At 41.8% G+C, this 15,586-nt stretch overlaps 1 protein-coding gene across 1 annotated transcript in view; it reads left to right on the forward strand.

The window, feature by feature from the left end:
• The window catches only part of LRP2 (LDL receptor related protein 2), a 283,943-nt gene that overhangs the window by 248,775 nt on the left and 19,582 nt on the right, over positions 1-15,586 (forward strand). The window contains exons 65-70 of the mRNA XM_067741629.1: positions 295-432; positions 4,106-4,228; positions 7,695-7,823; positions 11,235-11,366; positions 12,393-12,524; positions 14,218-14,361. Coding sequence (XP_067597730.1) covers positions 295-432; positions 4,106-4,228; positions 7,695-7,823; positions 11,235-11,366; positions 12,393-12,524; positions 14,218-14,361 — 798 coding nt within the window. The remainder of the gene's footprint in view (positions 1-294; positions 433-4,105; positions 4,229-7,694; positions 7,824-11,234; positions 11,367-12,392; positions 12,525-14,217; positions 14,362-15,586) is intronic.

The raw sequence follows: 15,586 nt of genomic DNA on the forward strand, positions 1-15,586 counted from the left end.
CCAGTGCTGACACCACTGAAGGGTTGCACTTGCCTATAATGAAAAAGTACAGTGCTGTCCACAGAATGACTCATGTCATTGAATACTGGGCTTGGTCATCTATCCTTAAGAAACATTCCATCAGAATTTCAGACAGTTTAAAGCCACAGAACATCTGGTTGAATCATGAAGAGCACGCTTATAATGGAACTCTTTCCATTAGGAGAGCTCTTTCTGTAAAGGAGAAATAGCCGGATAGCTTTCCAAAAAGTATCTTTTTCTAATAATTTGACTATGTCTCCTCCCCACCAACAGCCACTCGCTTTCCCAATGGGGCATACTGCCCAGCTACTATGTTCGAATGTAAAAATCATGTTTGTATCCAGTCATCTTGGAAGTGTGATGGTGATAACGACTGTGGCGATGGTTCCGATGAAGAACTTCATCTGTGCTGTGAGTGAGAGAGACTGGGGATGGTGTTGTCAATGTTTCTTATGTGGAGCCTGTGATCCAGGAGGGCGGTTGTACAATTTTTGAGTACTGGACATATGATCTGCCTTAGTGTGCTTTCACTTGGCCTTCCTGCTTAGTTCTGTACGTGGAACATGAGAAAGTTGGGCAAGCATCCATAGTGTTAAGCATTTTGTGGCCTTCAAAGGCAATTGGCATAAATAGCGGCAGAACTGTTGTGGTTGAAGTCTGAGGTAGGGTGGGGCTGTGCATCTCTCCTGCTCCATCCTACTTTCAGTGCCCCTCAGAGTACTTCTGCTAAACCCCCTGAGCTTCAGAGAACACCTTTAGGACATTTTAAAACTAGTTAGTCCTTAGTCACTTCACGTTACATCATAATTCAAGCCCATCTAATTCTTTTCTGTTGTATGATACATATTTATTTATTTATTTAAACATCTTTTTTTTTTTAAAAAACATCTTTATTGGAGTATAATTGCTTTACAATGGTGAGTTAGTTTCTGCTGTATAACAAAGTGAATCAGCTATACATATACATATGTTCCCATATCTCTTCCCTCTTGCGTCTCCCTCCCTCCCACCCTCCCTATCCCACCCCTCTAGGTGGTCACAAAGCACCAAGCTGATCTCCCTGTGCTATGCGGCTGCTTCCCACTAGCTATCTATTTTACATTTGGTAGTGTATATATGTCCATGCCTCTCTCTCACTTCGTCCCAGCTTACCCTTCCCCCTCCCCATATCTTCAAGTCCATGCTCTAGTAGATCTGTGTCTTTAGTCCCGTCTTACCCCTAGGTACTTCATGACCTTTTTTTTTTTTCTTGGATTCCATATATATGTGTTAGCATACGGTATTTGTTTTTCTCTTTCTGACTTGCTTCACTCTGTATGACAGACTCTAGGTGCATCCACCTCGCTACAAATAACTCAATTTCATTTCTTTTTATGGCTGAGTAATATTCCATTGTATATATGTGCCACATCTTCTTTATCCATTCATCTGTTGATGGACACTTAGGTTGCTTCCATGTCCTGGCTATTGTAAATAGAGCTGCAATGAACATTGTGGTACATAACACTTTTTGAATTATGGTTTTCTCAGGGTATATGCCCAGTAGTGGGATTGCTTGGTCATATGATAGTTCTATTTTGTTTCTTAAGGAACCTCCATACTGTTCTCCATAGTGGCTGTATCAATTTACATTCCCACCAACAGTGCAAGAGGGTTGCCTTTTCTCCACACCCTCTCCAGCATTTATTTGTTTTTGTTTTGTTTTGTTTTGTTTTTAACATCTTTATTGGAGTATAATTGCTATATAATGGTGTGTTAGTTTCTGCTGTATAACAAAGTGAATCAGTTATACATATACATATATCCCCATATCTCTTCCCTCTTGCTTCTATTTATTTTTTAAACCAGTGAGTCTCAATTTGGGTACCCATCAGAATCACCTGGGGAGAGGTGTTTCAAAAGCACACGCTCTGGTCCCACCCTAGGCTTAGACCTATTGAACCAGAATGTCCAAGGACATGTCAGGCCTGGGCAAAACGTATATTGAGAAAGCTCCTTAGCTTTTAATTTAGTCTCCTGGTTGAGAACTACTGATTTTAGCAAAGTGAATGAAAATAGAGTTTGTTTTGGTCATTTTGCTCCATGCTTTGGGTCATTGGAGAGACTTGAGGACAGTAGTTCTCAGAGTGTCATCTCTGTACTAGGAGAGTCAGTATTACCTGGGAACGTGTTAGAAATACAGATTCATGGGCCCACCCCAGATCTACCCGATCCGAATCTCTGGCAGGGAGACCTAGCACTCTCTGCATTAATAAGCCCTCCAGGTGATCCTGATGCAAGCTAAAGCTTAAGCATTTCATGTAAGTAAAAGCCCCCAACACAGGAGAAGACACTCCCAGAAACGTTACTTCTGGAACTCTTGGTTAACTCCTAGTCTGACTTAGCTGCAACTTGCTTCTGGGGTTCTCATCACCTCTTCCAGTCAGTTTCCTAGATTCATCTGCATCAGTGTGCTTTCCCTTTCCTGCTTAGTTCTCTACTTGGGACATGAGAAAGTTGGGCAAACATCCATAGTTTTAAACACTTTGTGGCCTTCGAAAACAATTCATTTTTAGCCCAGGGATTTGACTCTAGAAAATGATATATCAGAGTATTCCTTCCCCCCAGAGAACTTTGAATTAGCATACATTATATTTTCCCAGTGGCATCCCAACACTTTCCTTGCCACATCTTAGTTTTGTATAAGGAACTAACGATGTTTTGTTTTGTTTTTCACTTGATGAATCTTGAAAAACATCTTAAGCATGTGTAACTTTCAAAGAAGTCCTCAGGAAGTTGCTTCCCTCTAAAAGATAAAGTGCCCATAGTTAGTAAAATTAAACTTTGCGGAGGCAGAGACATATAGCCACATGAAAAAGTGACCAACACTGTTTTATAATGTTGCATTTCACAGCAAATAATTCTTGCAAAGTTCTATTAACGATACTTCCAAGAACCAGTTCTCAGAGCTGAATTTTTTTTTTTTTTTTTTTTTTGCGGTACGCGGGCCTCTCACTGTTGTGGCCTCTCCCGTTGCGGAGCACAGGCTCCGGACACGCAGGCTCAGCGGCCATAGCTCACGGGCCCAGCTGCTCCGCAGCATGTGGGATCTTCCTGGACTGGGGCACGAACCCGTGTCCCCTGCATCGGCAGGCGGACTCTCAACCACTGTGCCACCAGGGAAGCCCTCAGAGCTGAATTTTTTCCCCCCAACCTCATTACAAGTCTCTCCTCTTGCTCCCTGTTTGTGGTACCAAGGCAGAAGGAAAATCAAACAGCTCAAGTTCTCCATGGGAAAGAGGAACACATGTGTGTTGAGTTCACTGAATTCCTGGTACATGCATAGAGGACCGTTTCCCTGTAGCAACTAAGGGACCTGGGTTCTACCTGTAGGTTCCTCACAGGGACACAAGCATGAGCCAGAGGTCTAATTCTGGATAATAAAGTGAGTCAGGGTTTGCTTATGAAATATCAACTTTAAGTGCAATAGGTGAGGGAATGCAGGTAGGAAAGTCCATCATGGTGTAAAACTTTAATGAAAAGACTTTGTGTTCTAGAGGCTCAATGATAACTCCAGTCAGAGGGACAAACAGTGGCCTCTTGGCTCAGGTATGGTCCTGCTGGCCTCTCCAGCCTCCTGGCCACCATTGTCCTCCTCACTCCATGCTTCAGCCCAGAGACCTTTTATTCAGGTCCAGAAGCCTGCCTTCCTGACTCAGAATTTTTCCATGTGAAGCCTCTTCTGACCCCTCCTCCCCCAGAACTATATCATATCTCCACAGTAGATGCTTTCACAGCATGTTTTCTTTGTGGCTCTTATCACAGTTGTAGTTGAATGGTTAATTTGTAAAGTCTCTTCTCCTGCTAGAATAAACATCCCATGAGGATAAGATTGTGTCTTTCTTTTTCCCAATTGAATCTGATGCCCGGCACAGCGCCACGGTGTCAACTAGACACTCAAGAGCTATTTGTCGATTGATTAATCGAACAAGCCAATGAAGGGATGAATCAGGCAAGCCTGGCGCTGGCACAGGAGTGTTTTTAGATCCTGACCCTTATGTTTTGCTCTTAACCTGTACTTTTGCTTTTCCGTCTTGTGTTTTAGTGAGTGTTCCCTGTGATTCACCACACCGTTTCCGGTGTGACAACAATCGCTGCATTTATCGTCACGAGCTGTGCAACCATGAGGATGACTGTGGAGATGGAAGTGATGAGAAGAAGGAGAACTGTAAGCAAAAGTCAAAAGGGAGAAGGGAGGGCTTCCCTGGTGGCGCAGTGGTTGAGAGTCTGCCTGCCGATGCAGGGGACACGGGTTCATGCCCCGGTCCGGGAGGATCCCACATGCCGCGGAGCGGCTGGGCCCGTGAGCCATGGCCGCTGAGCCTGCGCGTCCGGAGCCTGTGCTCCGCAACGGGAGAGGCCACAACAGTGAGAGGCCTGCGTACTGCAAAAAAAAAAAAAAGGGAGAAGGGAAAAAGAAGGGCCCCCAATTTCTTGCAGTTTGCAAAATGTACCTCAGAGATTTCAGTTTGTTCTGTAGAGGCTTGAGCTGCACCTGTGAGTGCAGATCTCCATGGACATTATTGTTTGCAAGACCCTATAAACACGCATTACTCAGATGCAACCCTTCCCTGCTTCTTCCTATTTCATTTGAACCAGATGTTGGCAAGTTCCTTAAGAAAGTGAGAACAAACACTAAATAGTGTTTGAGTCACACTTGACAAACTAATGGTTTCTCTCTTTTCAAAGATGAGGTTTGGTCACTCTTCAGCCTAGAGTTTCTAACTGCCAATCTAGGCATGGGAAATTCTCAATGCCCCACTGAAAAGATCATGTTAAATAAGGCAGCTCTGATGTTCACAGAGCTTATCTAATATCCTTCTTTAAAATGAAAATGTATTTCCCAGAAGAGAAAGATGATAGATTATTTTAAGAGATAAGTTTCAAACTGGCTGCATTTAATATTTTAGATATTGAAAAATCTGTGCTTGTACATTTTGAGACTGTTTTAAATCTATCCGTTGAAGGAGAGAGCTGATTAATTTTCTGGGCAATTTAATTTACCTAGAAAAATTCAGTGAGGAAAATTATTTCTCCTGAGTCGAATTACTTTTTTTCCTAAAAGGATATTATCTGGGAAAGTTTAGATAAATGCTTAACTTTTCTATTTTCTATTCCTTATATTGATGTGGGCTTAGAATGCTTACTGTCAGCTGCCATCCCAGATGGCCATCCCGGGGACTGGGTGTCAGGGGCACTTTGATACTATTGCCATGTGCAAGTTTGTACCCTCCCTCTCCCTCACCTTTTTGGGGCAGAGATGAACCTGTGGTTATAACATTGTTAATATGTTTGTTTGAAGCATAGCACAGAAGAATGAAAACCCAGAAATAAAACCTTTTTAAAAAATTGGAGCAGGTTTACCCCCTTCCCTCTTCTCTTTCCGTTTTCCCTATCAGTCATGCCATTTTTCAGTGGAGCCAGACATTTGTAGCATGTGGTCAAATCCCAGAGTGGAAAAAAAGGGGTAGTAAACTAACATTCTTCTTGTGGAGCAGGAAGTTAGAGGAATCACTGCTAGCCATCACGGTAGGCGAACTGCAACATTTCAATAGCTTAAAACAGCAGAGTTTGATGAAAGTTTGATGAAGGTCAGGCAGCTCCCTCCATCCTGTAATTATGCCATCTGGAACACATAGCCTTCAAGGTTGCTGAGGCAGGAGAAGTGAGAAATGGAGGAGACAGTTTCCTAAGTTCCTGGGCCTGGAAGTGACAGGTGTCACGCATACTCACAGTCCATTGGTTGGCAGTAGTCACGTGGTCCCAATCCAACTGCAAGGGGGACTGGGAAATGCAGGGAAGTGCATGGATATTTAGTGAACACCATTTGTTTCTACCACAGTGTACCCTAGTGTCACTAAAATTCCCTGTGCACTTTTCTTTCCATGCGTAGAACACTCTTAACCCCTCCCCCAGGGACATAACCCAGAGTCCCTCTCGGTAAGTGAAATCCAGGAGCTCCAGGTGACAGGCACTAGTCATGCCATCCATTCCAGATGTGTTTCCTCTTGGTCTGGAGACCCATAAACTAAGACACTAGTTTTATTTGTGTCTCCTGCCCCCAGTAGATAGTGGTAGAACAGGGGGAGCATAATGAAAATAAACATCCTCATTGGGAAAGAAAGAATGAGAGACTCCTTGCCGTCCCTGTTCTGTAGCAATTCTGAAATGCCACTGGGCTATGGTGGCACGTGTTGGCCCGGGACAGTCCTGATGTACGTCTGTTGCCCTAGTGGAATTGTTACTAGAGCTCCTTTTGCTCACAAGCATATCGACTTGGAGAGTAAATTGTATGTTTACCCTGTGCAGACATTGTGAAGGCCCTTATATAGTGGGGATCGGAGGAGATTCATTGATGAGGTCAAGACTCTGCTCTCAGAGGAACACCTATGCCCATTTTTCCTCATTGTCTCTGCCTCCACCCTTTGGGAGTGGTTGCTTGTCTATATCCCTCTTCAAATGAAGAGGGAACAGGGGAGTATGCCCTCCTGAGGGACAGTACAGCTTTCCCAGCCACTCCCTGCTTGTAGAAGCTTGGGGGCCCAAGAGTGTTGTCACCTCAGTCACAGTGTTTTGGTTTATTTGGTCGTATGTTTCGGAAACCGAGCAGGCTTTCGATCTGCTTGCTTTCGGTTACTTCTAAGTGTCAATAACCTTACTCAGTGTTTTTGTTTGTTTGTTTGTTTTGGTTTGGGTTTTTTTTTTTTGAGACACAGTTCTTGAATTTGTTGCATTTCTTTGCTTAGTTTCCCTCACGCACCTTTGGGTCAACTTTGTCAGTTACATTCAGGCCAGAAAAGTAGATGGGCAGTCATTTAATTCAACTAAGAGATTTGACTGGTCCTTTTTAAACTTCAGAGTCTTGTGTCATCTAAATGCAGTAGGTTCTCTGCAAACTGCAGATTTCTGGACTTTATTTTCATGGATTTCTGCTTGTAAATCAACTAGTTCTTCCCCGAGCTCATCTCTTTCTTGCCAAATTCAGGTAATGGCAACCCGTGCACATTATTAACATTCCATTTTCTAACCTCTTTGCCCAGATTGACAAGTTCAGTAAACATGTGGTCCGCCTTCCAGTTTTTCCAAGGTGACAGCTTTACAAATCCTTTGCCACTGCGTAACACAGGCCTCCATCTTTCCCTCCTTTGGGATCACTTTCCTCGTTGCCTGCCTCCTGACTGACGCCAATGCCGAATATTTTAGGTTTTGTTATGGAAGTGCCCTACTTCTATATCATTTAGGGTAATTAATACTAGTGACCGCAACCAACAAATCTCAAACTCTCAGTGGTGTGACGTAGCCAAGGCTTATTTCTCACTCACGTAAAGGCCGGTGCAGGTTGCACGCCCTTCTCCATCTTGACGCGAGGCCACCTGATACACATGGTCCCTGGGTTGCTGAGCAGGGAGGCACATAGGCTTTAATAGCTTCAGCTCAGAAGTGACACGTGTCACCTCCAACTCATAGTCCATTGGCCTGAACTAGACACATGGTCCCAACCTAACTGCAAGGGAGACGAGGAATTGTAGGGAAGCGCATGAGCTTATTTGTGGAGATACTGCCTCTGCCACAGAAGGAAGCGTCATGTTTCACAGAAGAAAAAGTTTTGACTTTATCTTATTCTTAAATTTTAGGTGTAGAACCGACTCCTAGACCTTGTACAGCAGATGAATTTAAGTGTAGCAATGGACGTTGCATTTCACAGCACCTGGTGTGTGATGATGTCAATGACTGTGGTGACCATTTTGATGAGACGGGATGCAGTAAGTAAATACTTATTTTTATACTTCATTGTAGTGACTCAGGTTAACCTACTGGAAGCATGCAATAACATAAAGTAGATGATAACCGTGTTTCTCTTTAACTTACACATTGTGTTCTGAACTGCAGTCAAGCCCATAGCCACCTGTTATTGAACACTTATTCAATACCAGACATTGTGCTAAACAGTACATGGATTATTTCATTTCATCCCTGTAACAATCCTGTGAGTTAGGTATTGTCTGTCTTTCTGTTTCTCTCTTTTATACGAGTGAGGAAACCAGCTTACAGGTTAAATAAATTGGCTATGTCTTCCTGTCATTAAGAAACTGAGTCAGGATTTGAACTCTGATCTGTTTAACTGCAGGGCGTATCCTCTTCCCAGTTCGTTAGGTGCCTCTCAGCACCTTGAAGCTATTAATTTTGTTTCTTAGTTTGTACATTTTTTCATCTTAAGCCAAATGCAGTATCTTTGGCACATAGGGGAAGAGTGGTCGGTGAGAATGGAAATGTCACAGGGGACCTTGGAAGGACCACTTATTTTTAAGAGAGGATTTTGTGTAGGGAAAGGATGATGTATGCAATCAGGGGATGATTCTAGCTCAATATTGTGATGGAAATCTTGGAAGGGCATGCTAATTATTCGCACTTTGGTAGTCCTTTATAGCATTTATGAAATGCTTTCACATACATTCTCTAATTTGTCACTCAAGATAGCTCCAGGGGATTACTGCTATTATGTCTAACTATATAATAAAGCTCAGAGAGCTTAAGTAACTTGCTTGAGGTCACACAGAGTGGCAGAGGCAGAATTTGAACAGTCCTGGGACTGCAGTCTGGAAGAGCCGGCTTCTAGCTCCTCTGCAACTAGCTGTGCCACTTTGAGTACACACTGACTTCGTCAGGCCTCGATTTCTTCTTAGGAAAAAGGAGGGAGTTCTTCAAACCCTACAAGTCTGGACTTAGTCACCTTAGTTAGCTGCACGTGCTTTCCATTTTGTGGGCTTTAATCGCCTTTTTCTGAGGCGCCCCAAGGATTTCCTGGCAAATTTTCTCCTGTGTGGGTTACAAAAGAAGATGAAGAATCAGCCATATTGAGTTGATTTGCCATTCGTCTCACACACTTTCTCAATGGGGCCTGGAGTTTTTGACATAATAATGTGACTTGATTAAATATTTAAAAAGCGTAAACATGATGGAATTTGTAAAACCCAGAGGTAGATTTGGGTTCTGCTGCCTAGAGACTGATATGTGAATGGTTCCAGGACTTTGGAATATTTCCAAGTTAGGCTCAGGTCAAACATTGGTTTCTCTTTTAGTTACCTGTGCCAATTAAAAGCCTTAAAATTAACCTCAGTACTTTTAATTCAAATGACATTTAATTAAAAGCAGGGTTTATTTAAAGGAAATAGGTATCACAGGCATTAATATGGTATGGAAGCAGCATTTCTTTTCAGATATTAAGCGGATCTGTGATATGGAATTCAGTCTTACTGCAGTGGGCTAATTTGACTAAGACATAGAATTCTTATTTAAAACACCAGTTCTTTGATGCTCCTAATCCACTTGCTTTCCTTTTCTTTTCCTTTCTTCTCCTCTTCCTCCTCCTTTTCTTTTAAACAGGATCACTGAAGTGTTTTGGACATGTGTTTTCTTTTTTAAAAACATTTTAAAATCATGAAAGGAAAGACATTAACATTTTGCTCATACCATTGAGGGATAAAGAAAAGAAGTTAACCTCAGGTTGCAAATATTATTTATGTGATTACAGAGATAGATTGACCTGCTATTTCTCTGTCTGGTAGTTCTTATTCCTTCTTCATAAAATGGAAAATAGAGTGTCTACTTCCGAAATAGAGTATCATATATCTGGGTTGGGGGAGATCTCTTGTATTATGAATTAAAATGGTGATTGTTTTCAAATGAAAAAAGTTACAGGAAGGTCTTTACATTTGAGGATGAATCTCATAATGTTAGAGGGTTCTGCTCTCGTTAAAGACTCCTGCTTCACAAGAGTATAACTCACTCAAGGGAACACTTGGTCCAGAAATTTTTACCTCCTGGGATCCCTAATCACATTGTAGATTTTAGAGCTGGGGAGGAAATCACAGAGCCTCATGGTGCACTTGAGACTCAGAGAGGTTATGTGACTGGCTCAAGGCTATTCATGTTGATAAAAATAGGGTCACATTTATTGAGCAATGCTGTGGAGACATTACTTACCCACCTTACAGAAATTTAAAAGGTAATAGAGAAATACTATGAGAAACTTCATGCCAACGCATTAGACAACTTAGGTGAAATGGATAAATTCTTAGACAAAAAATGCTAAAACTGCCTCAGGAAGAAATAGAAAATCTGAACAGACCTATTTAGCAATGTGTCATTGTTAAGAGCTCAGAGTAGACCTTTATTATGAGTTTCACGCATAAAGCTTTCCAGTATGAAATCCAAGGGCAGCATTCCATTGAAGGTTATTGTGCTTTATTTTGTGTTTTTGAAACTGAATGTTTTTAGTTTATTCAAACCACATATACCCATGGTCATTGTACCTTAAGGCAGCGGTCCCCAACCTTTTGGCACCAGGAAGACAATTTTTCCACGGATGGGAGCTGGAGGTGGGGTGATGGTTCAGGCGGTAATGCGAGCAATGGGGAGCGATGGGGAGCAATGGGAAATAGTGGGGAGCGGTGGGGAGCGATGGGGAGCAGTGGGGATCGATGGGGAGCGATGGGGAGCAGTGGGGAGCGGCAGATGAAGCTTCACTTGCTCACCCGCTGCTCACCGCCTGCTGTGCGGCTCTGTTCCTAACAGGCTGTGGACCAGTAGTGGTCTGCGGCCTGAGGGTGGGGGACCCCTGCCTTAAGGGACCCTGAGAAGTGGCTAAGTTCACTTCATTGCCTACTATAGAAGACACAAATCTATTTTTATTTAAAAGAATTAAGTCAGGAGATACCTGTATCAGTGTCTTTTATTTATACGTGTGTGTATATATATACATGTATACACACATTTGAGATGTATCTATTTATATGTAAACATTATTTATATATAAATATAATTATATAATATTAAGATAGTGGAGCAGGTGGTTACAGTTGTAAAGAGTCCCTGGCTGTGATTCTGTCCAGAACTGGATGCTCTGAGAATGAGCCTGGCAGTGCTGAGTATAATCGGAAAATTGCCTCAAGGATCTGACATTACATGTATTTGTACAAATGGTTTTCAAGCCATTATCAGATATCCCTATACAGAGGTCTCTGGTACTCTGCAAAGCTTATGGAAAGGGGTCCTCTCAAGGTGTTCTATAACTGGCTATCTGTAGGTGTTCTTCTGATACACCACTTGACTGTTCATTTGTGGCTGATGTGCTTTGTACTTTTCATTTGTAATGCTGGGATTTTGTTTTTCAGATACAGGAAAAGAGAGGTCATGTGCTGAAAATCTATGTGAACACAACTGTACCCAATTAAGTGAAGGAGGATTCATCTGCTCCTGTAGACCTGGGTTCGAAGCCAATAGTTTTGACAGAAACTCCTGTGAAGGTAGAGTATATTTCCTCCACTTCCTATTAGGGAGAACCTTGTACTTTTTAGATTCTCCATTCATTCCTTTTTACTAAACATGGTTTAATTCCCTTCGTGGGGCTAAGCTCATGGTCCTAGCTCATGAGCTAGGACCATGACTCAAGGATGCCAGTTGCTTTTTCCCCAGGCTATCTTACTGGTGCCTTGCAGAGCATCGGGCCATAGCTCATCTTCAGTAATGTCTGTGAAACTGATATGATTAATGAAGACCTGAGTGATGATGGCTACTTACTGTACCAGTGTCTGAGATCAAATTTTCTTTTTTTTCTTTTTAACATCTTTACTGGAGTATAATTGCTTTACAATGTTGTGTTAGTTTCTGCTGTATAACAAAGTGAATCAGCTATACAACACAAGCCTTACTTTCTTCAAACAACACGTATGTATTACATACCTCCTTACGTCAGACGGAAATGAGTTCCCAGGTGCGGAGTCCTCAGGGAGCTTATCAAGAATGGTAAATATCAAGTATGATTTTAGGTGTATTTGATCATTTGAATTTACTGTTCCTATCTCACGATGTGCCACACACAGATGATTAGAATCGTTCTTTTAAGGGCTGAAGCTTAAGACCTCAATCGAAAAAACCAATCAATGACTTCCCTTTCTGAAGCCAATTAGCAGGAGGGAAGTGGTACCAAACATCAACAGCACAACAGCTGCTTCCCCAAAGGGAAAATCTTATTCTGTTGTTGTACAGAGTCAGACTGCTTCCGTTTAAATCTGGTCTTTGGGGTTTTGGGTTCAATAATAGTCCCTACCTCAGAGAGTCTTGTTGGAAGATTAAATGAGGAAAAAACATGAAAAGCATGTGAAACGGTGTCTGAAACTTGGTCAGTGTTCCACACACATTGGCATCATCGCTTATGTTCATCTGCACCCTTCTCATCCTTATTGCTCGTGAATACGGCTTTAAACAGAAGCAGGGTCTCTAAGGAATGGGTGGGAGCAGATGTTGCCCACTTGGTTTTATTTTGCCTACAGACGTCAACGAATGTGAGCAATTTGGAGTTTGTCCCCAGAACTGCCTTAACACCAAAGGAAGTTACGAGTGTTCCTGCGCCGAAGGGTTCAGGTCCGTGACTGACAGCCACGGAGGACGGTGTGCCGCTGACGGTAGGATGATTGACCTCGGGGTTAACTGATGTACTCAGCAATGCTGATGCGTACAGTATACCAGGAAATCAACTTTAGAGTCTTATTTTGTAAATTCACCAGCTACTTCTCTTCCAACACCCATCCACCCTCTTCTCCTCTCTCCTCCCCTGCCAAATTAAAACACTAACTACAACCCCCCAACAAATACATAGGAGTTAAAACAAGAGTCAGGGGTTACCTATTATTCTGGATTTAGCCTCTGGTCCACCTGGATAAAAACTTCAAAAAGTGGACAAGATGTCACTCTCCAGAGGATTCAAACAACAAGTGCTTCCCTGTAGGATGGTGGTCACCAAAAGCTCCCAGTCCACTGAGGTCAAGGTTAGAGGCCCAGTAATTCAACGCGGGTCACAAAAAACATTCCATTGAATGGGTCGCAGTCAGTTGGGGCAAATCAGGGACATTCTGTTGAGAAATGTCTTTTTATTGTTCATGGACTACTGATCACAGACAGAAAGCATCTGGCTTATTTGCAACTTCAATCATTAGCTCTACATTTTAGGTTAATGCCAATATTTGAGAATCAGGCCTGAGTGAAAGCAGTAATAAATACTAGATAGAAATGACAATAAAAGTCAGAAGTATCATAGTCCAGATTTCCGGAGGTCTGATCTAAATCAGCATATCTCAGTTAAGGGGTCTTTATGATCTTATAGATTTGAATTTAAAGTTTGTAAATGAGTTTAAGGACTTGATAAGAAAATAGCATTTTTATTTTGCAAATGAAGGGTAAAATGGCTTTTCAATTTCTTCATACAAATTGGGCTTTTAAAGCACACATTTGACTAGCATACTTAAATATTTTACCCTCCAAGCATTTTTGACACTGAAGGAAAACTAGGATAAAGGCATTTGAACAGTTGGTGTGGTAGTTAAGCAGCAAATTAGAAAATGTTTAACTCTTAACTAACGAGATGACTGAAATAAATTAGAATATTTATATAAAACATTATATCAAGGTAAAGGAAATATATAAAATGAACTTTCAAAAGTTACTTAAGTTAGATTCGACTGACATTATGCAAGTCAATTAAATTTTACAAATTCCAGGCAGTGCCTCTTGGAATGAGTCACCATTTCCATAGCTGCTTGAAGTAAAGAAAACTTTTTTTAAACCAAGAACAAGCTGTTTTTTGTCATTAGCTAGAAGCTAAATTGGGTCATAGAGCTGATTGCCTGCTAAAAGAATCATTAAAATCTGTCAGTAAAGAATGGGAAATGAGGACTTCCGGGTAGACTTTTAGTATGACTCTACATATTGTATTTCTTCTGTGAGACTGAATGTCTACAATCTGGTCTGTTTTACTGTCAGTGAGAAAAAAAATCAGTGAAAAAGAAGTAGCTATCCAGGGGTCTCAGTCTTCGCTTAGCTTTAAACTGTTGCCCAAAGATAAAGAACTGATAATATCCCTAACAGAAATGTTAGCTTTCTACCTGAAATGGAGACAAGGATGTCGACAGTCACAGATTTTGCAACCCCGTTGATGGTCCGCTCTATTCATTAACAGAGATCAATTTTTAGAAAAATTCTTTTTTGTTTTGTTTTGTTTTTTAAGGGCAGGGAGGATATCTGCTGTTTTATATCCTACTGTTATAAACAAAAGTTCAGGTAGCACTCAAACAGATTAATCAGCCCTTCATGTGTTTACAGGTTACCCTCCTTTGCTGCTACTGCCCGAAAACGTGCGAATTCGAAAATACAATCTCTCATCTGAGAAGTTCTCAGAGTACCTTGAAGACCAGGAACGCATTCAGGCTATGGATTACGACTGGGATCCAGAGGGCACAGGCCTCAGTGAGTATGAACTGTGGCATCGGTCACTGATAGCAGTTGAATACATTGAATTATAAAGTGTTGAACTTTGGGGAATTTATTTCTCATGAGTGAATGTTGTTGCCTCAGTGGAAGAGGATGCTCCCCCCGCCCAGCGTGCTCCAGACAATTTAGCTGTGGCCGTGCGTCCCAGCCAGTGTTTCCCACCTTCTCACGGAACCTTCTCCCATTTCTGGGGACTATCCTTTCAGGATCACCTCATGTCCCTTTGTTTACTATCTCCTTGTCTTTGCCCTTGCCTTCCCCACCGTTGTACGCTTGGAAAATTTCTACTCAAAGACTCAGTTCAAAGTCACCTCCCCTCTGATGTCTTTGATAATCCCTCCTGGCACAGTTCTGGGAGCCTGTAGCATTTTATACACGCTTCTACTAAAGCACATGTTATGTTGAATTACAGCTAATTGTCCGCGTATTTTTCTCTCTACATCTTAACTGTGTGCTCTTTGGAGACAGAGACTTAATCGAATTCACCTCTACATGCCTGGCATCTGACCCAGGATCTAGTACAGTGTGTGTGGTGGGTGTTCAATGAAGGAAAAATGAATGATGCTTACTGTGGAGTCTCTCATGGCTCTGGCGTGTGGGAGACGGTAGTGGGGCAGGAAAACTTGTGTTCTACGCCTGTCTCCCTCATCTACTAGCTTTATGACCTTACATAATTGTAACAATTCTCTGGATCTCCATTTCTTATCTGTAAAATAAAAGCAGTAATCTTGTTCGGCCTGCCTCCCTCTGAGAGTTGTTTGTAAAACCAAGTGAGATGACAGGTATGAAAATGCTTTGCAAACTAACTATGTAAGATTTATTGCTGTTGTGTTTTCACATTTCATTATACAATACAATGAAATTTTCAAGAATGGTTCAGGGAGCTTCCCTGGCGGTCCAGTGGTTAAAACTTCGCTTTCCAGTGCAGGGGGTATGGGTTTGATCCCTGGTCAGGGAGCTAAGATCCCACATGCCTCGCGGCCAAAAAACCAAAACATAAAACAGAAGCAGTATCATAATAAATTCAGTAAAGACTTTAAAAGTGGTCCACATCAAAAAAAATCTTAAAAAATAAAAAAAAGAATGGTTCATACCTAGGAAAGTATGTGCCTTGAAAGTCAGTCTTCCTATGCTTTTTTTTTTTTAACATCTTTATCGGAGTATAATTGCTTTACAATGTTGTGTTAGTTTCTGCTGTATA

The sequence above is a fragment of the Pseudorca crassidens genome, chromosome 6 (assembly GCF_039906515.1).
Source record: "Pseudorca crassidens isolate mPseCra1 chromosome 6, mPseCra1.hap1, whole genome shotgun sequence".
Lineage (NCBI taxonomy): Eukaryota > Metazoa > Chordata > Mammalia > Artiodactyla > Delphinidae > Pseudorca > Pseudorca crassidens.